Source organism: Neolamprologus brichardi, chromosome 12, assembly GCF_056152115.1.
Source record: "Neolamprologus brichardi isolate AB-2024 chromosome 12, ASM5615211v1, whole genome shotgun sequence".
Lineage (NCBI taxonomy): Eukaryota > Metazoa > Chordata > Actinopteri > Cichliformes > Cichlidae > Neolamprologus > Neolamprologus brichardi.
The window spans coordinates 37891358-37913151 of NC_142115.1; the positions used below are offsets into that span (position 1 = coordinate 37891358).

The following is a 21794-nucleotide window of genomic DNA, read 5'->3' on the forward strand; positions in this document are numbered from 1 at the left end:
GACAAACAGGGTCCAGAAGAGCAGGTTAAGGTCCAAATCTGAGAGGATGTTAAGATTTCTAATCCAGATTTGGCCCAGAATCAGGGAATCTGGGCTTCTCATGACTGTCTACAATGTTTGTCTCAGTGTTGTAGAACTTGTGGGAAATCTAACAGAAAATCTTAAACAGCAAACGAACGCGGTGAGATGTTAAACTGGGGTATTTTAGTTCTAGAGGACGAAGATTTGTTCTAGAACTTGGGAATGCAGAGTCCACGATGAGAACTTTAAACCGTTTCCTCGCGCTGATGAGACTCTGCTGTAAAGCAAAACGTATTTCACCTGGAACGTGTCGTCTAACAGGAAAGTTCTGGACTGAAATCCAGAATCAGAACGAACTGTTTGGAAATTATGTTGGATTTTTAAACATATAGTTTGAGATCTTTTAATCAGGCACACGAGATGTGGTTCAGGCAACATGGCTGTTTATGCGTCAGTTGTTTGGTGCAAGAAAAAAAAAAAAAAAGACCACCTACTGTGATGGGCGGAGCTACATCAGCTAAGAGTTTATGCTGTGCCGTGAACGACGAGCGCCCAGAGTCAGTGAGCAAAGTGAAATCCGTCAGTTATAGAAACATTATTGTACACACCTGCAGCAGCCGCACGCGTCCTACAAGCTAAGTGGGTAATAAAAAGTATACACAACAGATAAAAACATAAAGGTGTCCATACAGAGAAAAGGTACGACACAAACCGTGTAAACTCTACAGCAGCAGCAGGAAGGGGAGCACGTCTTTATAAAAAACCATGTTTAAGATCCGACGTCAGCTTTGGAGCCAACCAGCTGTTTTTATGACGGAGACGACAGATGTGAACCCAAATCACAGCAACATGCTCAGAAACAGCAGTGTGGTGTCTTCATTCACACTCGTTTCCTGGATGCTGAATTTGGGAAAACAAACACTGAAGATGTTTGATGTGAAACAAAATGATTGTGGGACACAAACAGCAACAAGAGACAAGTGATGAACCCAAAGTCTGTTTCCCGCTGCATCTCTCAGTGTTGGTTTGCAGATAGACGACGTCGAGAATGCGGCTCCTGAAGTCCCGCCCCTTCATCAACCCCCGCAGAGCTGCTCGCCCCCCTCTTCGTCAGATAACGGAGGTCGCAGAGGGTCCGACGGGGTTCAGGGAAGGGAGTACTTACTCAGAAAACCTTGTGTTGTCTCTGTGGGGGTCTCAGGATCGAGTCCTCTCTACACCTCTGGGTGAAGCAGATTTTATTTATTCAAAAACGATTTTGTGAAAGTGGAACGATGAGCGATGGACGACTGGAGCTGGTCTGAAGGGCGCCGTCTGGATTTTTGTCCTGTTTTAAGGCATTTCACCAAAGAGAGACGGGTCTGCACTGGGCAGAGGGTTTCTGGGGGGGTTGGTGGTTCTCAGCAAGTCTTTTTTAAACAGGGCTTCTGGTCTTAGGAGGTCTTGACCAGGTCGTAGACGTAGATGTGGAAGTCGTCGTCGAATTTGATGAAGTAGACGGAGGGTTTGGCCTCCACCTGGTGGATCACCATTCCCGACCTCTTCCCGCCGTCCTCTTTGGCATACTCGACCTGTTTGCCCACCAGACTGTCGACCACCTCGCCGGGCTCTCGCTCCGCCGTCACGCTGTCGTCTGCAGACACGAACACAGAGAAAAGGTCAACTTTATTTATCGTCTTTGCAGAATTTGATCACGGGCCGATTGATCGAGTATTAACCCTTTAAGACCGACCATAGAACCAAGTCCGCCAGAGCTTATATTATATGTTTACATGCTGTGGAGCCATTTTTGGGAGCATTTCAAGTTGCTATACATCAAAACAACCATTACAGCCTAAATTTTAATAATATGTCTGCATTAAGTGCATAGTAATTACATAAATTGCAAAAAAGTGCAATAAACTACAAAGAAATTGAAAATCGTTTTTGTTTTTTTAACATATATTTCTAGTTAGAGAAATTTAAGAGGCTTATCCCTCAAAACTGTAAATACAAAAAAGTTGCACAAAATAGTTTCCCACCACAGGAAATTTATTTTGAGTGTCTTCATAGTTTTATTTTTGAAATACACCAATTTTTATACACTGCAGGAAAAACGAAAATAAATATTATAATGCAAATTTGCAAAAAAGCAGCATATGCATCAAAATAAACTATTTCCAGCAGTGCAATATGAGTCCTAAGCATCCCAGAAACCACACAGAAAGTCATAAAGTCAAAGATAACTTTTAAAAACACCAGTATAGGCTCATGAGGCCCTGATGGTAAAAAACTACATTTCCGTGAAAATGACGTCACTTCCGGTTTCGGGCAGGTCATGGCGGACATGCGATAGTTCGCGCTGATGGACGTAGGAAGTGTTATGAACAGCTGATCGGATCGGCAAAGCGTGTTTCTGGGATATTATTTTTTTGTTGCTGCAAGTGCTTTTTATGCAGTTTTTGCAAAGTTATATGTGGAAGGAAACTGTGACCGAGGACAAGCTGATGGCATAAGATGTAAGTACAACTCCTCCGGTTTCATATGCAAAAAAAATTATTGCGCTAGCTTACGTGGTTGCAGAGCTACCGGGATTTAAAAATAGTTACGCAAAACAGAGCGTGCTGCTCTGACCGGCTTTAAAGGGTTAAACACAGCAAAGCAGCAGGTGTTTGATAATCAGGACGTCGGGCGGGGTTTTAAAGTACCAGCAGTAATATTTACTCGAGTACTCATGAAACAGAAAACCAAAGCGGCGCTGAGCTTGTTTGAGTGAAACCTTGAAAGGAACCCACATCAGCCAGCGTGGAAGCAGAAAGCGTCTGGATGGCGAAGAAGCCGATAAAGGATGTGGATTACTCTCACACACACAGGAAGGAAGCTGAGCGAGCACTGGCAGCGTTCCCGCTCGTGAACACGTTGATGCCAACAACTCGCTGCTTCAGCGCTCAGTTTCCTGCTTCGCTTTTTACTGAAACAGAGAAAAACGTGGCGAGCTGTGACGCCGCTCACACTCACTGGAGTCGGGCATGATGCGCAGGTCGCCCTCCTTGTAGTCGTCCAGCAGCTGGTACATGTAGAGCACCGGGTCCTTCTCGTAGGTGATGTAGAACCAGGAGGTCATGATGGGGGCGCGGGCCAGCACCATCCCCCTCCACTCCTCCTTCGGCCCGTCCTCCGTCTCGAACATGTGCTCCACCGCCTTACCGATCATCGTGTCTGCCAGCAGTGAGTCGGTCACACGGGCCGGAGCTGGACCAATCGTGGGAGAGAGACACACGGAGAGGTGCGGTTACATCATTGGGATGTTAAATACAGTAACATCAGTAACTAAGTGCATTTACTCGAGTATTCGGCTTAATCTGCAGCAACACAACAGAAAACGTCTGACACAACGAGCCAATCAGCAGCCGCTGCTGCGGACCTCGATGTCCATAAAGTTTGTGACAGTCACACGTTAAAACTCGTCTGGCCGTGTCGCTGCGGCTTATTTCTGCCACGAGCCAAACGCGGCGGCCATGACGGGCGGCTCCTCACCCACTCTGTCGGGCAGGACCTCCAGCCCCACCACCCGCTCGTCGGTGTACAGCTCCAGGCCGTAGATGCAGTCGAAGCCGTCGTATTTGATCAGGTAGAGGGAGGGGTTGACGGGCACCTGGTCCAGGACCGTCCCCTTCCACTGCGACGACTTACCTGAGAAGAAGCAGACACGTAAACACCAGCACAGGTGACTCTTTCTCACACGATGCTTAACTTTCTGCATTTCTATAAACCATCGGTTGATCCACTGAGGGACACGTTAATGTTTAACTCGCCAAACTGATCAAACATGAAGCATCGAAAGGAAAATGAGACGGAGGAGAATCACATGGAGCCGACTTACTGCCCTCCTTCCAGATGTGCTGGATCCTGCAGCCCACGATGTTCCTTCTGGGCTGAGTCAGGGTCTTACTGGGACCCACGCTGGTCCTCTGCTTCCTGCAGGGAGGAGACACGATGAAGATGGTGTGACACCAGCTGGTGACGTTTCATTTATTTGTTGTGTCTTTTAATTAAAAACTTTATTGTACAAATGAAAAACAAACGGTTTTACTTACTTGTGCGGATTCTTTTTCTTCATCATGTTTGCAGAGACGCCCGAATGTCCTGAAACACACAAACACATCAGTCTGATGACCAGTCGGCAGCGTGTCACGCACATGGGTGGAGCGCCTCGCTCGTGTAACTCACCTCCGTCCGCTCGGGGCCGCGGCGCCGTTGGGCTCTTGAAGGGGGTCTTCATTCATCCACCTGTAGAGGAGCAGCCAACCACACCAGCAGTCCGGGCTAAACGCTGGGAGTTGGTGTTGAGACGAGGCTGACGTGGAGGGTGGAGGATGAGGATGGAGGAAAGGAGGGGTGGGGCAGGAAGGGGGAAAGGGTGGGGAGAGGAGGGAGGAGGCGGGAGTGAAGGAGCACCAGGAATTAGGCTGGACCCTGGAGAGGCTGCATTCAGGCTGGGTACAGACTAACGCCTGGAAGTGACGTCACAGCTGCCAGAACCTATAAGGGAACGATGCGTTCAATCTGAGGAGGAAAAATGGAGACACGGACACGTAAACGCCAACGTTTTACATCAGAGTGATGAATTTAATATGGACGTTTTAATACAACCACTACGTTTAAAAAGCTTGTTTTGTTAAAGAAAAGCCAAATAAAAATGTGTAAGTTTTAAAAGAGAAAACAAACAAACAAACAAACATGGCACACGAGGCTGAAACAGGAAGTCTAAACGATGCATCCTGACAGTTAAACAACAAAAACTCCAAACAGGAAACTCAGTTTATCAGTCACGAGTTTAACAACGTTTGATTGGATGACAGCAGTTGCTAGACTGGAGGTCAAAAGGTCAGCAGAGTGACTCGTGGTGAACTGATTAGCCTGATGAATCTCGCAGCGACGTTAACGTTTTATGGATCCTGACCAATCACAGCAGCTGAAGGCGTCTCCTTTTAAATCTCTGAAGGTAAAACGTCCAGCGTTGGATACATTTAAAGCAGAGTTTGTGACTAATCTGATTACTGGTTGGCAGTCAAAGGCTCTAAAGGTCAGAGGTCAAAGGTCAGGAATGCTGCAACCCGCTGTGTGTTAGTCAGTGAGCAGTGAGTCAGTCCCATAGACTCACATGTTTACAGCCTGATCCGCTCTTTAAGTGATGATGTATGAATTTTAATGCTGTTTATTAAGGCTGTTGTGTTTTTAACACGTTTTAATGTTTTGTATCTGTTTCTGTTTGATGTCAACAAGCCCCGAAAAACAGTCAGTGATCACTGTCAGCCTCTCTTGGTTTTAATGATCATCCCTATTCCTTCTGATGTAGCTGCAGCCCTGCAGCAGTATATTAATGACTAACCTCGTATTGTGGATGAATAATCTCAGTTGTTCTCCTGCCTGAAGTTTGGTCCATCAGGAACCTTCACTTTAACTTTTATCGAGTGGAACAAAGTTAGCGTTCATCCTCCAGCTTCAGTGTTTATGCTAACATAGCTGTGTCGCTAGCCACCATGTAGCACAACATTATATAGCAGCTAGCCCAACTTCAGTAACCCTACAAACGTCACTGCTGTTTGGTTTTCTGTCTTCATTTATGTTGTGACAGCAGAGCTGTAGATGGATTATTTCCTCCTCCGGCTGTACGGGACCAGGATGGTTCTATAACTCTGGATCACAGCTGTATCTGTAGCTTTAGGCCAGAAATGCAGCACTGAACTGAAGCTAACACACGTTTATTCGACTCCTGCAAATCTGCAGGTATTGAGGAAATTCAGGTTGTGGTTAACAGCTGACACAACAAAGACGGCGCCAGTGTAAGTATACGGACCTCACCATCTTTTAATGACACACAGATTATTAATTTAATAGATGTTTGATCATTATCTTGTAGTTTTTAATGAATTTGCTCTTGGACTCTACTACAGCAGTTTTGCATGATCCAAAGTTCAAAATAATCCTTCTTTGTCTCATGTTGGGCATCGATGCAGTGAGATGGTGGATATTATTCACATTAAAAAATTAAAAACATAACACCTGTGCATGAAAAACAAATCCAAGCAGACGAATATCCACACAGTCTTTTAATACATATTATATATATATAATAATATAGTTCCTGCCAAATAAGAGAGCGAAGCGTTAACCAGCCCTCCTACCATCTGATAAATCAGCTCAAGGACCACAGAAGTCAGTCACCCTCGTCACTTCCTCTCTAGAAAGATCAGATCTACGTAAAAACAGAAGTGCAGCAGGTAGAACAGTCGGTGTGAACGAAGATGCCTTCCTCTGGTAACCAAACAGAAAACAGGACTGAGCCTGAAAATCCCCTCCACGCTTTAACCAGGTCACAAACGGCGGCGGGAAGATTCGCACCGAGCTGCTCCTGATGTTTGCAGCTGTCACCGCACCTGCAGCAGAAACCACAGACCTGCTGCTGCGACACCAACCGCTGGGTCACAGTGACATCACCGCGTAACGGCAGACTCGCAGCAGAAGAGCAGGATAGAGGGTCACTCTGAGAAGCAGCCTTTAACCTCCAGGTGAATGAGCATCTGCAGGGAAACCTCCTCACACTGAATCCAAACAAACCCGTCTGTAAGCGCTACACTGACAAAACCTGACACTTTACTTAAGAATATCATCATCTGATCAACAAACTCTGGACTGAATATGAATTTGTAATGAAATATTTCTACAATCTTGAGCTGAATCCACGTATGTGCGCTTCAAACGCTCAAAGACAAGCGCACGTCAGGAAGAAAGAAGACACTTACTTATTAAATCTGATTTCCAGACAATATTCTGAATAGATCTGCTAACATTAAGAGTTCGTTAGTAAAGGTGACTTATTCTGCTCTCTCACAGTAGCTCTGTGTGATTCACAGCTCAAAATAAGCCTTTGTTTCCTCACACTGCAGCCTTTCCTCCTCAGGCTTCTATTTTCAGCGACCCGTTTAAACTTAGCTTGAATCCAGTTTGAGTTTTGTATGAAAATATAACGGCTAAAACTTTTCTCTATAATTTAACCTTTGAGTTACTTTTGCAGAAATCATTAAGACCAAAGTGTGTCATTCAAATTTGCTGGAATGGTAAGCAACATACATGGGGAACCGTGGCGCCCCGTTCAAAGGTCGTGAAGTCTGACCCCGTGTCCTCGGTGCATCTGGAACGATCCGCAGATTAAAAGGAAAAAAAGAGGTTTTGCTTTAAAATACTGACTTTTTTTTTAAATCTAAGAGTTTTTCACAGCGTTGTGGATCCACTGCGTTGTTCGTTACAAGTGTTTCCAGTTCGTGTCGTTTAAGTTATGGCTTTTGTTCCGTGATGGTTGATCACTGCTCATTTGCCCTTCAAAGCAGGAAGTTTCTCAGTTTTGTCCGCCCCGTGGAGTGTGGCATCCCCCAAGGCTCCATGCTGGGACCACTCCTGCTTTCATTAAATGTGCTGCCTTCTTGACTTTTATACATTTTTCCATCTCCACTGTCATCACGCTCACATTTCAGTCCAGAATGAAACATCATGGGACGTAACGCACTTTGGCTCTGCTCCTATTGTGACAGTGAGAGTGGGGAACTTGTCTGGAAACAGAAGTCCATATCTGAGGGAATTCCTGCTCTACACGTAGATGCCTGTAAGACGATTAGCATCAAGTAAACTCAGTTTGAAACGATTATTGGAAGGTTTCTAATCGTGGTTCAGATTTGTCACAGAGAAACAACAACAAGTCTGACAACTACAGAAGTTCAGGGACACTAGAAACTAAAGAGAGACAATTGGACTTAAGTTTAGTGCGAGAGGTCCGACATCTCCCAATTTTGGAGCACAAAATTACGAAAAATTAATTTGATTGTTTTAAAAAACTAAGCAAACAGAAGGTGTGCAGATGAGAGGAAATAAAGTAAACAACAGCAAAACAGCTACGTGTGAAGTGTCATTAAGCTCGCGAGTAGTATCCTCTCCACAGTGGGTAACCTCCGCCCTCCGGCCACTTGGAAACACCTAAAACTTTAGTTTGCTGACATTTTTTTTTAGCTCTGCCATAAAAAATACTTTGGTTATTATGATTACACCTTTACTCCACGGGGAGAGGGGGGCTGAGCGGGGGACCGACCTCAGGTGTTTGCCTCCGGACTGTGTGCCAGGTGAGGACGGCCTGCTGACACCGCACAGACTCACTGTTGTGGCTTCAAACCCGCACACAGCGGTTCTTAGAGCTGCTCCCTCCGCACCTGAAGGCTGGAGGAGCTAGTCCTGCTGCTGCTGCTGGTGATGAAGATGACCACGCAGAGGTCACACTTTTACCCGCCCCCCTCCTCCTCATCGAGCTGCATCCTCACGCTAAATATCAAAATATGCGCGCAGCTAATTGGCTCGTTCCCCCGCACGCGCGGCGGCCATGTTGCGCCAGTACCGAGAAAACCCGCAGCGGTGCGAGAGCAGGCGCAGGCGAACAAAGGAGAAGGGAGGTCTGCTGCGGAGAAAACGGCCGCTGAGCGCGCGGCTCTGCACACGAACAGCGGCGCATGCACGGCTCGGTCACCGGCGGCGCGTGAGGGTCGCACGTTCTTACCGACACAGAGATCAGAAGCGCCGCATAATCCCGATCAGCCGCCGAGGCTCCAAATTGATCCGCTCAGCCTCCCTTTGGCGCTCCGCTGCGTCAAGCTAGCTGCGCCAAGATGGAGGGAGGGCGGGAAAGAGGCGGCGCGCCCCTTCAAAATAAGAGCGCCGGCTCTACATATTGCCACCAAAGTAAAAGATGAAATGAAGGAAATGCTTTCCTTCAAGTGTTATGTGGACTTTTTTTTTAAAATCTCCCAGTCACCACTGAAGTGAAAAAGTATTTCAGATTAAAAGCAGGAGACCTGATTGGCTGTTTTCAGTGCTGAAGAGCTTACTCTCCCATCACTTGCCCCGGGTCGCCCCCTCAAGGCGACTGTTGTTGTGATTTGGCGGTATATAAATAAAATTGAAAATTGAATTGAACGTTCAAACTTCCACAAGGGGGCGACCCGTGGCAAGTGATTCTACAGAAGCCTGTGGGAGAGTAAGCTCTTCAGCACTGAAAACAGCCAATCAGGTCTCCTGCTTTTAATCTGAAACACTTTTTAACTTCCGTGGTGACTGGGAGATAAAAAAAAAAGTCCACATAAAACTTGAAGGCTCGTGTAGCAACAGAAATGCCAAACTCAGAGATATTATAATAAACACACAGGTCAGAATATGACATATTAAAATACTGGACTATCAACATTTTAATATGACAAATAATGACACAGATCATCAGCGGAAAGCAGAAAGTGGAAAACCCTGGCCTATAGGCTTATTGAAATTGCACATTGGGTTTAATAACTCTTATCTTTTCTATTATTCTTCTTATGAAATGAAATCCTTTATGTAAACAGGCAATCTCATTGAAATTAAGTTCTCTTTTTCAGGAGAGACAGCTGCACAGTAAAACGACACATGATCGTGTTTTTGAAGGCTGATAAATTCAGAATGTCATTTATAGGTTTATCAGTACTCAGTCAAAGAAGGACCCAGTCTAAACTGTCCTCACTGTTTGACTCTTTTGGCTTTAAGCATTCAGTTTCCTACAGACCTCGCTGCAGCTCATCGTGGTAAAATATGTTTTCACAGTTTTGAATATTTAGCACAGAACAAAAATAATTATAGATCATATTTCTGTTAAACAAGGAATGATTAAAATGATTTACGGTAATGAATGATTTAATGGTTTTTGATTCGTAGATTTTTGAGGGAAATGAGTAAGTTATCTTTAAAAGTCTCTACAGGACAGCGGTGCTTTCCCACAGATGTTACGGTCAGTCCAGTGAAAGACTGCTGTTCCTCTGGCTGGGTCTCTAGAGGTTGGCTTTGCACTGAAAAAAATTACAGTAAATTCTCAGTAGAAGGATTGCCAGCAAGTTACTTATAATTCATAATGACCTGACTGTGATTACAGGATACCTCTGTGTTTTTATAGGTTAACAATTAAAACAAGCAAAGGAAACACACACACAAAGAGTGGCGACTTTCAACCCGCAAAGATTATCCATGTAGCAAATGAGAATCACAGACTCACACGATGAAAGAGGTTCACATTCCTCTCTATCTACCTATGTATTGGTTGAATTGGCTAATATTGTTATTGTAGACTTTAAAGACTTGAAACAGCACAACAAGACTTATTTTATGTTGAAGAAGCTGTGATTAAAAAAACAAACATTAACAAAAAGAAAACATAGATAGCGCTGTCATTTTAACTAACAGTTTTGTTTTAAAATTTTAAATAACTGTGTACCATAAATTTACAGTCACAGCCAGTCAGGCCTTTATTTTGAAAAACCCTCACCAGAACTGCAGTTGGTCACGCGGGCTGCCTTGACATTTGTGCCCGTGCGTGTTCGCGCTGACGCCAAAAAAGAAAATCTTCCACAGCTGAGTCCCGCCTTTCCCCCCCGCTTGCTAAAAAGTGATCCATTGGATTGTTCGCATCCCCGTTCGCTTCCTGCCAAATACTGAGACTCTGCGCTGACCAGTTTCCTCACAGACAACAAAAGCGCTTAACTAAGAAGTTTTTAGTCCGCCATGTTTTATAAATGACGATTTTCGCTGAAAAAAACGACGGCATCACTCTTAATAAGTATTAACAAAACTGCACTGTAATATCGGGTCCGGCAGGGGGCGCGCTTTTTAAGCGTAAGTCTCACTGATTCAGAGTCCGATGTTTCAGCTTTTGCATATGTAACAGACGCACTGAGCAGGAGGAAATCTGATCTGGAAACAGATTCTTTTGGCAGATAGATGTGCGTTTTGTTTTGAATAACCTACACCCGCCGCGGGGCGGTGCTTGTCCCACTTGCTAATAGAGAATTCGGCGGTGCGCACGCGGTGTATTCCGGTGATAAAATAGAGCCACAAGCAGCCAGCGAGGAGGTCAGAGCGGAGGAATTCGGCGAAAACGAAAGCCGAGTCTCCTGCTCACAGTTACCGCTACCACGAAGAGCTCCGGGGCTAGGTCCATGATAGCTCAGCAGGGACACATCTTTATCTCACGCGGCGGGGCATTCTGGAAGAGACGGAGACACCTCGGGAGGATGTCCCACAGCGCGAACCGGGAGTGAAAATCTTCTCAGCAAGATGTGAGATGATGCGGGAGAAAACTGCGACGGAGGCCAGCGACATGGTGTTGGTCCGGAGCTCGGTGAGTGCTGTGGGTTGGCGTCGCCGGCCAACGTCGGTGTGAGCGGGCGATAAAAGAGGCTAACGACTGCTTTAATAAGCGGATTAAACGGCTTTGATGTCCCGTTGACAGCCATGTTTGACTCACCGACAGAAGCTAATTCAGTTAGCCTGACAGGGAGCGGTAAAACAGGAAGCTAATTAGCTGTTAGCAAACTTCGGGCGATAATTAAAGCTTAAAGCATCCAAACATTAAACTGTCGCCGGTCTGGTTCGGAGGTGTGAATGTTCAGAGGCTTTAATTCAGGAGAAACACCGTAAAGAGCCTCGGTAACAAGTAAAAGTCCTGGAAACAGAGTATTGCTGCAGTGAAAGTCCGGAACTAAACCGAAGTACTGCACTCAAATTACATTATGACACTATTACAGTAGTATTACTCCGGCATTAATACAAAGTACATGAAAAAGTCACGATGGGTGTTACGTTCGTTTCTTTATTATCTTTAATATTTTTTGAATAAAGTTTTAAGTTTGTTATTTGAATGATCCTAGGATAGATATCATTGTTTCAATTTCTTTTAAGTGTATGTTATCTATTGAATCATTTTCAAGTAGTTAATTTGTTTTTGATTATTTATTTTTCTTTTCTTGTTTTAAATGTATTCCTGTATTTGATTGGTAATGGAGTAGACTGTATGTAAACTGCCATATGTTTGAGTGCACACACTGAGCTCCTTCTAAACTGTATTCAGAGGTAGTTTGTAACCAGAGCCAGAAAATTCAAAGTGGGATTAAAGTGTAGGTTTAAAAAAATGAAATATTAAAATCAGATGTCAAAGCAGTTATGATCATGTAGCTGTCTGTATTTTTAAAACAAATGCGTTTATAAGGAGAGAAACAAAGCTGGGGTGTGGTTATCATTGTCCATCATTATCATTGCATTTCATCCATTGTTGTTGTTTTAAAGGCTGTAAACACAAATGATAGTTGGATGGATGTGACGGGGACGCACTGATTGTAAAACTCCATCCCTCCTGCCTACATCAGGGTTTGGTTTGTTGTGGCTGCATGCACAAGGTATTCACACTGTTGAAATGTCAAATTAATTTGGAGAGCTACTGACGTCCCGTCAGCCTGCAGCGAGCGTCTGTGCTCGATGGAGGCAGCGTCCAAACGATGTGCTGCGACTGGTCTGTGGGCCACTCGTCAGCCGGCTGTGCAGAACAATAAAGTTCTAACAAACAAACAGCTGAAGTGAAATGGTGTTAAAGACAAAGTGTCCGCTCAGCCGCTGTCTGGACACTTCGTGTGTGTTTTCTTTCGTGCGTCTTGTGTTCCCTGTGACCTCTGCTGTCACTTCTCTGTATCGGTGAGGTTATAAACCAATCAGCATTCGACCTACGCACAGCTGAGCTGCTGGGTGTTTGGAGGACAGTGCAGGAGAACGTTTGCATAGGTGGAAAATCCCGTTGTATGCAAATGGAGATCATCTCTGCTGAGCCGACTGTGCTGTCTCCACATTCACAGTTTCCACTTGTCTTTGGGGTTCAGACTGTTTGAAGACACCCAAAGTGACGTGAAGCTACATCAAACAGTGTGGTGGGAAGCCTTTTTGCAGGTTTTCTTTGCAGTTGTGGTTACTACTGTTTGCACGATGCCAGCAGCTCTGCAGATTTTGCCACATTAAAGTTTCCATAAACGCAGGCGACACTCTTCAGTCGACTGAACCTGGAGGCTGAGCCCATGGCGGCATTTACTCCCCACAGAGCCTCAGACTCAGAAAACTGCAGTTCCTCCAATGTCCAGCAGAGGCTCCAGCAGTGAGTCAGTCCCCACAGGCGCACCTGTTTAAATCCAGCTGACTGTTACAGAGATTTATAAAACCACTTACCTGAACCCACCTTCCCTGTCTCAGCCCCGGTAGGTACAGCCGCGCTCCTCCAAACAGTTTGTTTTTCACAAGTTTTAACAGATCTGTGAAAACCGCCTTTTCTTACTCTGCACCGTGCTGCGAGCTTCAGCTGGAGGACAGATTATCTGGGTTAAGTTCCAGGTGACGAGGAATCACTGGAGTCGGTACCTCCTCCTTCCTCTGCTCCTCTTTAAGGCGTTCTCGGTGTCTCGCATACAGCACAGTCTTATTAGCCCGTAACGGCGTTGAGTTTATCAAAAATGAAGAAGCGATGCAGCCGAATGCTTGAAGACAAACGTGTCTGTGGGTGATGCTTCCACTGGCTTTTAAAGCGCTTTTCTGAACTCTGATGGTCTTAAAGTGAAAGCAGCGATAGATGTGCTCTAATGTTATCATGTTAGCGGGACGCATCACAGGAAGTGAGGTTAATGCGTCTGCCTCTCTGCTCGCCGCAGCACGGCCGAAGCCGAGCCAGAGTGACTCACGCCGTGGTGGTGATCTTCTTGGAGTTCTTTGCGTGGGGCCTGCTCACCACGCCCATGCTGGCCGTAAGTACACACAGTTTTCATGAAGTTTTAAACCTTTTCCTGCAACTATAAACCCCAAAGTGGGATTATTAAAACCTTGAACGTGTCCTCGCTGAAAGCATCACATGACCAAAAATGATCTACAGGCTGATGTAATAAAGGGCGAACCATCATGGCGTCTACGTGCTGAGGAAGTGAAAGTAGTGTGTTTGTGGTTTCAGGTCCTGCACGATATGTTTCCTCAGCACACCTTCCTGATGAACGGCCTGGTGCAGGGGGTCAAGGTACACCGCTCGGCTGTTTACTGTCAGCGCAGCTTTCAGACACTTCTCAACTTAACGCTTGTTGAATATTATGATATCATGGAGACTCTGAGTTTGTATTTCTCTGTCCGTTTAGGGTTTCCTGTCATTTCTGTCGGCTCCTCTGATTGGTGCTCTGTCAGACATCTGGGGCAGGAAGTCCTTCCTCCTCATGACCGTGTTCTTCACCTGCGCCCCCATCCCCTTCATGAAGATCAGCCCCTGGTGAGACTAACGCTCTTTCTCAGTAATCTTCCTCTCGGAGATAAAAACATGAGTGAAGAAGTAAAGAATTACGAGCATTTAAATTTTTGGTTACAGCTTCAAACACGAGCACAACACAGAAAATGGCAGATACGACACTCTTCATAAAACATGAAAGAAACGCGACTAATCAGAAGAGAAGGATACAAAAATATTCAAAGGCTAAGTAATCTGACTGAGGAACGGTCGACGTAACGATCAGCAGAGAGCTCGTCCCTTGATCCTTCTGTTTACAGCTGAGAAACGCCGTGTTTCACAGCTCGCTGAGCTCAGTTTGAAATCAGAGCATCTCTGGTTTGTTTTTTGTTAGCTTGAAACTGGAACCCTGCTAACCGCTAACTCGACTGTAGCTGCACCTGCATCCCAACATCATGTGGAGAGTAGAAAACAGTAGAAATATAATCGCAGACTCCTTATACGCTGATATGCCCCTCAGCAGGCTTACAGCTGTAACCAATCAGAAGAAAGTTGTATGAAGGAGGTGGAGCTAAAACAGCTGCTTGTAGTCCTGCTGCAGACTGAGCTCCAAGAATAAAGATGGCGTCTTATGTTTGGACTCGTTTTTATGTCCTCGATGATAAAAATCACATGTAGAGTAAACTGGACTCTGGGCTGCTTACAGGAGTGTTGGACCACATAATGTTGTAAATATCACAGTGGCGTGAAAACAGAGTAATCAGTGTTAGCTGAGGAGAAGGAACGGCGGCTCCATTAAGCTAGCAGCTAGCAGTAACAGGCTGCTGCTCAGCTGCGCGTGACAGGAAAACTCTGGACTCTAATCGCCACAGCTGCCACATGTTGATCATGTGAGCAGCTCAGCATCAGCAAACACGCTGAAGGCACACGGGCCTCCTCCTCCTCTTTTTCCTGCTTTTCACCCAATCACAGGAGTTACAGTCACTTCAAAGTAAAAACACACCCATGTTGGATTTGTGTCAGAACGTTCGGGCTGTGAGCTGGACTGCAGCAGCGATCAGCTGATGTCTGACTGTCACAGAGTCACATGGTTCATACATTTCACAGACTCTCCGATAAAAGACTAGATTAGAGTGTTTTTGGTTTAACGACCGTAACATCAGAGTCACAAGACGACAACGCTTCCCTGAAAGCAGAGCGAAAGCGTTAACTCTTTAATCCTCACATCACAGGAAGTGAGGTTTCCTCTGTGTGTGTTTCACAGTGAGACAGTTCTTTAAACTTAAGTTAAAAAGCATGATTTGATTATTTTGAATTTGATGTAATTCCTGAGACACTATAAGTCTCACAGCTGTTTCCCCACCTGAGCCAGCTAAAGTCTCTTATTTTGAAATAAAATGGAGGAATGTCCTGTTTCTTGTGTGCGTGTGTGTAGGTGGTATTTCGCTCTCATCTCAGTCTCCGGGATTTTCGCTGTGACCTTTTCGGTAATCTTTGCCTACGTCGCCGACATCACAGAGGAACACGAGAGGAGTACGGCCTACGGACTGGTACACACACACACACACACACACACACACACACACACACACACACACACACACACACACACACACACTAAACAAAACATCCATGTCATACATTTCACTTACAAATATTTTAGGATGGTTGAGTCGTAGAACTATTTTTATTGAATGTTAAAGGTCACGATGACTCAGATTAATTATAGTCACAGATGTGATTCAAAATTCAGTAAAAATTTGAAAACAAGTTTTTAATTCCGAATTTTATTTTCATAAACTGAAACATTTTCAGGTTTGTTTTAAAATTCTGACGTTTCAAGTTTGAACCCCTGCGCCTGAGGGTTCGGTCAAAGGTCAAAGGTGGGTTACGTGCTGACTTTACCTCCCCTCCCTCGCCAGGTCTCGGCGACCTTCGCGGCCAGCCTGGTGACGAGTCCGGCCATCGGGGCCTACCTGTCTGCGCAGTACGGAGACAGCCTGGTGGTCCTTGTTGCCACGGTGATTGCTGTGGCAGATATTGCGTTCGTGTTCTTCGTCGTCCCCGAGTCGCTGCCGGACAAGATGAGGCTGACGTCCTGGGGGTTCCCCATCTCCTGGGAGCAGGCCGACCCCTTCGCCGTGAGTCTTTTCATCGCTGTCACAGCTTTGACGCGCTCCACACTGGCTGATAGATCGATTGATCGATATTTGTGTTTTGGTGTGTTCAGTCTCTGCGTCGTGTGGGGAAAGACACCACGGTGCTGCTGATCTGCGTCACCGTGTTCCTGTCCTACCTGCCTGAAGCCGGGCAGTACTCCAGCTTCTTCCTCTACCTGCGACAGGTAACGCACAGACAGCTGTGACCAGCATGGATAGACTCAGGAGGTCGAACCTACACGTTCAAGCTCAGGAACACTTATTTGTTCCCTTAATCATCAGGATCAGGAGATTTATGGGATTTAAATGATGAAGCACCTTTATTCAGTGCAGCTCAGTGAGTCCCAAAGTGTGGCTTGCCACCCCCTGGTGGGCCCTAAAGGTACTGCAGGAGGGCTGGTCAGACATTATATTTAATTATTTTAATTTTAAATTACCCCCCAAAGAATGAAACAAAGATAAAAGTGATGTTTTCTTTTCTTTGCAATACGCAGATTATTAGAAAACGAATAAGAATCAATGAAAACTCGAAGGAGGAAACACTGACGAGGTTTTCATCTTCATTCGCATCCATTTTAAAATAATCCTTTATACATTTAAGGTTATTCATTCTCTCTCTCCACCATACCTCTCCGATTTAGTACAGATGATCTTCCCATCCCGGTGCCTCAGATCTTCATCTTCTCTTTCTCTCTCTGTTCCTTCCGCTCGTCTGATTACAATGGGGGGCGGGGCTTTTAGTTGCTCCGCCCCTCGACTTACCCCCTGACCTCAGAAATATTAGTTCATTCCCTCTGTTTAAGTCCACCCTCAAAACTCATCTGTTTAAAATTGCTTATGTTTAAACCTCTGTATGCTCTTAACTTTTATCTGTTATTTTTATTATTGTGTATATTTTCAGTTTTTGTGTTTTTATCTGTTGTACAGTGTCCTTGGGTGCTTTGAAAGGCTCTATTTTTAAATAAAATGTAGTATTATTATTATTATTATTATTTATTATTATTTATTATTCATCTTTCAGGTGATCGAGTTTTCTCCAGCAGCCATCACCGGCTTCATCGCCATGGTGGGAATCCTCTCTATAGTCGCTCAGGTACGCTCGTCCTCACAGAGGACATGTTCAGCCGACAGCCAAAGGAGTTTGTAAGCAAAGACCCGACGATGTTAGAGAGAAACAATCCTGAAACTGTTGACCTGCTGTGGCTGCACGCGCGTCTCTTTAACATAAGATGACTCCTTACTGTCATTGCACCGTCATATTTAGCACAGAAGTACAGTGAAAATGGGAAACTGTCCCACGTCGGCAGCGAGCGCAACTCAACACAATGCAGTAAACTTGTAAAGTGGAGAAAAAGATGTGAAGAATAAATTAAAGAATGAGTGTTCACTGTGCATTAAAAATTTAAAAAAAGTCCAGAGAGGCTGCCAGTCAGGTCAGCTGTTAGCACTGATCTGGGCTGTTGCCCTGTTGCACACGGAGCCTCTGAAGCTCCAGAGATGAGCCCACCATGGTGGCATTTTGTTTTTTTACTGTAACTGCGTGCTGACGTCACAGTGTTTGTTTCAGGTTTGTTCATTTAGTTTGAAGCTGCTTTAACCCTCACACAGACTAGTTTGTCTTTTTAAACCCTGTAAACGTGTTGCGTCCTAATTTCTTCACTGTGTCTGTCAGACGGTCTTCTTCGGGGTTCTGATGAGGACCATCGGTAAGAAGAACACGGTTCTTCTCGGCCTGGCCTTTCAGCTGTTCCAGCTGGCCTGGTACGGCTTCGGCTCCGAGCCGTGGTGAGTCCCGGCGTCTCGCCCGTGTCCGTGTCGTTTCCTGTTTCCTGTGAATGATCTGACCTAAACGTTTATCTGCTCGCGTCCTTACAGGATGATGTGGGCAGCAGGAACTGTAGCAGCCATGTCTTCGATCACCTTCCCAGCAATCTCTGCTCTGGTGTCACACAGCGCCGCACCCGACCAGCAAGGTGAGTCACACCTGACCGTCCGAAGGGGCGTGTCTTAATCAGGGTCCGTGTGGCCGTGGTTTGTATCAACATGTGACGGTGTCACATGGATGAAGGTGGTGCAGATGTGACTGAGGCGTCTGTGTTCAGGTGTGGCACAGGGGATGATCACAGGTATCAGAGGCCTGTGCAACGGTTTGGGCCCGGCTCTCTACGGCTTCATCTTCTTCCTGTTCAACGTGGAGCTGAACGAAGTGGAGCCGATGGCAGGAAGATCCACGGCGAGCACACAGGTGCGTAGGAATGCGCCTCGCTGATTCTTTCCTCGCTGTTCTGTTTCCCGTAACGAGTCGGTTCTCTCTCCGTCTGTAGAAGCTGGTCGTCCCGGGCCCGCCCTTCCTCTTCGGCGCGTGCAGCGTCATATTTGCTTTAGTCGTCGCCTTCTTCATCCCTGAGCGCCACCAGCTGGCCGAAGTCAAGACCTGCACCGCCAACAAGGCCGGCAGCAGCTCCGCCGCACACGCTCAGAACGGCAGCCCTCTTGCCGTGCCCATCAGCGACACAGAGGACCTCGAGCCACTGCTGCAGGACAGTGTCATGTGACTCGCAGGCAGCCTGGCCAATTACAGAACAGAGTCTTGTCTGCAAGTCCCACCCCCTGTTAAAAAAAACAAACCCTCTCTTCCCCCATCAGACCATCGGGGAACGTTAGGCGGCGGCCTCCCCGGCAAAACGCTTTTTATCTCACTGATATCACTCACCTGTGACTCCTCCTATTCTTTGCCCAGGTGTGTTTGGGCAGGTAGAACCAAAGGGCTTTGAAGTCTCGCCTCAGTAAGAGTCGAGATCTCACCGTTAAAACAGCCAATCACAGCGAGGGCGGGACCAGAGAAGCCAAAGCAACTGACAGCAGCCTCCCATACCTGACTCCACCCGTCAGGTTCGCAGAGGTGAGGCCATCAAATGCTCCTCGCTGAACGGGCGTGAAAGCTGACACTCAAAACTACGTTGGTTTTCTTTGGGGGGGGGGGGGTTGTTTTTTGGACCGGAGGGCGAATCTTGGCGAGGACGAGGAGGTTGGAGCTGCTCGGGATTGTGGGATACGATACCAAATCATGACGAGATCCAGGTGTTTGTTTTCTGTCTGGATCTATTTGCGCTCAGACTTCCCGTCACACAGAGCGTGTGCAAACTGACTGGCTATGATGTCATTGCCCTCTCCCGTCAGGAGTTTGCATATTTGGAAGAAATCCGAGTATATAAACGGCGTGAAGCTGGAGGCGTCATTTAGCTCCGCCTCATTATTTCATCATTTGGTCTCCCAGTTTAATCAATCAGGCTTTTAATTTACTAACGTGGCGTTTTTGCTTTGAGCTGCAGGTGTGGTCGTTTTGTTTCAGTGTCGATTTTCCTGCGTTGATCCAGTAAACTGGACTCGGTTTGACTTCAAATCAGCATTTAAATGCATTTCATGTATTTATTTATTTCATTTTTCTTCTCAGCCCTGATTTCAAACCTCCACCCTACAGACGGTCTCATGTTTTGCCTCCTCCTGTCCTGTAGAGGGCGCTGTGCTGCTGTTTTATAGCCTAAAGCTGGGCGACGTCTGCAGGGTTGGAGTTTTTACAGCGTGGATCAAATTAATATCAAAGTTTTCCCTGAGCCGCAGTGACAAGTGATGGTTTTAAGGACAGAGAGCACCACCTAGTTTTTGCCATTGCTCCTCCCACTATCTGAGCCTCCTCCTCCTCGTCTTCTTCTTCTGTTTTAATACTTGAAGTTTGTTTCTGTTTGACCTGAAAGTGCTCTCCCCGTCCGCCTGCCCCTTCCAGGTCGGACAAATCAAACGCTCCAAGTTACTGATGCAGTTTGAACCTTGGCGGTCCCGAGGCTGCTCACAAACCAACCGGTGCCGTGTTTTATTTCTCTTTTGTGCTTATTTTGCCTTTTTGTTACAGGCTGTATTTCTCAGAAGGTCAACAGATCGGTTTAAAAACCTGATCAGTCGTTTAAGTCGAGTTTTCTCCCAGTTCAGGTTAAAAACCATCGCATGTGCGCTCTGTGCAGGTTCTCACGTTTGCCCCTTAAAGCTTCAGCCTTCATGATGGGTTCATGTGATGTGTGTATTTTTATGCACAGAGCTCCGGCGGTCCTGGAGGTCTCTTCATGTCCAGTTTGAACCAGTGAAACCAGTTTTAGAGCACATGTGGGGCTCCAGCTGTTGCTTAAAGACAGATCAATGACTCAATGATCTTGTGAACCAGAGCACAGGTCAGGTGCGTTTACCTGCACAGCTCGGCTACTGTAAGTGGAATATAACTCGTGCTGCATTCAGGCTCTGTTTCTGTGTGGGAGATGATGGTTTTTGACAGTTTAAAGTGACCAAAGGTTCTCTGACAGATGACGTCACCTTTGAGTGGTAGTTCTTCCTTTTTTCTTTTTTTCCCCTGAATGCAGCATGAACGTTGTCATGGCTACAGGAACGCCTGATCATCCTGTTGTGACGTTGATGATGATGTAGCTCAGAAGCACAATCGACTGTTAGAGAAGCTCTCGGCTTAATAACCTTTAACCTTTTAACCCTTAACGCCCACTTGCCGATGATGTCAGATGGTTCATTTTCCTATGCTCACCGAGTGTCCTCAAATGCCTCGTGGAGAGTACTGAATGGCTTTCTGTCTGGAATATTCTTTAGTTTCAGTCCAATTTAAAACTGGATCATTGGATTTTTTTTCCGTCTCCTTCATGTTGGAATTCAGAACCTAGATTTAGTGATCCGGCCGGATGACTCGGTCATTCTTCCTGGGTCGAGTTTCCTGCTTTTCTCTGTTAAATCTGACGATGAGATGAATATTCTGGAGATTAGGGCGGCTGATTGTTGACTCCACGATGAGGTTAAGAGCCGAGTCGCTTCATCACGTCGTCGTCGTGTCATAAAGTTTTTAATGAATTTCCCCGTTGACGATCCTCTGAAACTGTTCATGAAGTGAAACGTGACGTCTTTAAATGTCGGCTTGTGTTTGGTCACACAGACGATGGAGGCTGTAAATCCTCCTCAGAGGCTTTTTTTTCTTTTTTTACGGTGAGGCGTGAAGGCTGACGCGCCAACATGGCCGCCGCAGAGACTGACAGACATTCCCAGATGTTCCTCCTCTTCCTCCTCCGTGCAGACCTTTTGCTGATTGCTGCACTTTAATTTCTCTGAACGTGTGCCTGAATCACTCGTGTTCATATCACTTTTATATTTAAACCGAGAGACGTGTCACGTATTTTGCTTTTGCTCTTTTATCTTAAGAACATAATTTTGAATAATATCTATGATAACGTGAATATTAATAACAATAAAGAGAAACGTGTGACATTTGAAATGTCTGGTTTTTTATTTCAGTTTAATTTGTGACTTTTTTTCTATTTAATCTTTTATTGATTAAAACAAAAAAGTGAGTATTTGTTTTGTATTTTATTTCCTTGTTATTTTTTTCTTCTTTTTCTCTAAATTTGAGAATTAAAAACCCAACATTTCCTTTATAAATATAAAAAAAGTCC

The 21794-nt window shown here is 45.7% G+C and overlaps 2 protein-coding genes across 3 annotated transcripts; one reads left to right on the forward strand and one right to left on the reverse strand.

Moving 5' to 3' along the window:
- Positions 1–561: 561 nt before the first annotated feature.
- On the reverse strand, positions 562–8732 carry spinb (spindlin b). Of its 2 annotated transcripts, none has more exons than XM_087849563.1 (7): positions 8603–8732; positions 4231–4566; positions 4098–4146; positions 3884–3978; positions 3538–3693; positions 3019–3252; positions 562–1654 (listed from the first exon to the last, which is right to left on the reverse strand). In XM_087849563.1, exons 2-7 carry the CDS (start codon positions 4280–4282, stop codon positions 1455–1457), a joined length of 786 nt encoding a protein of 261 aa, XP_087705689.1. In that variant the 5' UTR covers positions 4283–4566; positions 8603–8732; the 3' UTR covers positions 562–1454. The 2 variants fall into 2 exon arrangements, with proteins under 2 accessions (XP_087705689.1, XP_087705690.1); XM_087849564.1 differs by lacking the exon at positions 8603–8732 and adding an exon at positions 8144–8227.
- Positions 8733–10905: 2173 nt separating this feature from the next.
- slc71a2b (solute carrier family 71 member 2b) lies at positions 10906–21622 on the forward strand. The gene is made up of 12 exons (XM_087849565.1): positions 10906–11239; positions 13584–13676; positions 13877–13939; positions 14055–14182; positions 15573–15687; positions 16060–16278; positions 16368–16481; positions 17318–17389; positions 17969–18081; positions 18172–18269; positions 18399–18541; positions 18621–21622. Exons 1-12 carry the CDS (start codon positions 11183–11185, stop codon positions 18849–18851), a joined length of 1446 nt encoding a protein of 481 aa, XP_087705691.1. The 5' UTR covers positions 10906–11182; the 3' UTR covers positions 18852–21622.
- The last annotated feature ends 172 nt before the right edge of the window (positions 21623–21794 follow it).

Coding starts and splice junctions, on each gene's coding strand:
- spinb (XM_087849563.1), bottom strand. CDS start 4,282: ATGAAGACCCCCTTCAAGAGCCCAACGGCGCCGCGGCCCCGAGCGGAC. Junction 3,694..3,883: donor GCACATCTGGAAGGAGGGCA/GTAAGTCGGCTC, acceptor GCTTCTTCTCAG/GTAAGTCGTCGCAGTGGAAG. Junction 3,253..3,537: donor GGTCCTGCCCGACAGAGTGG/GTGAGGAGCCGC, acceptor CGATTGGTCCAG/CTCCGGCCCGTGTGACCGAC.
- slc71a2b (XM_087849565.1), top strand. CDS start 11,183: ATGATGCGGGAGAAAACTGCGACGGAGGCCAGCGACATGGTGTTGGTC. Junction 11,240..13,583: donor TGGTGTTGGTCCGGAGCTCG/GTGAGTGCTGTG, acceptor TGCTCGCCGCAG/CACGGCCGAAGCCGAGCCAG. Junction 18,542..18,620: donor GATCCACGGCGAGCACACAG/GTGCGTAGGAAT, acceptor CTCCGTCTGTAG/AAGCTGGTCGTCCCGGGCCC.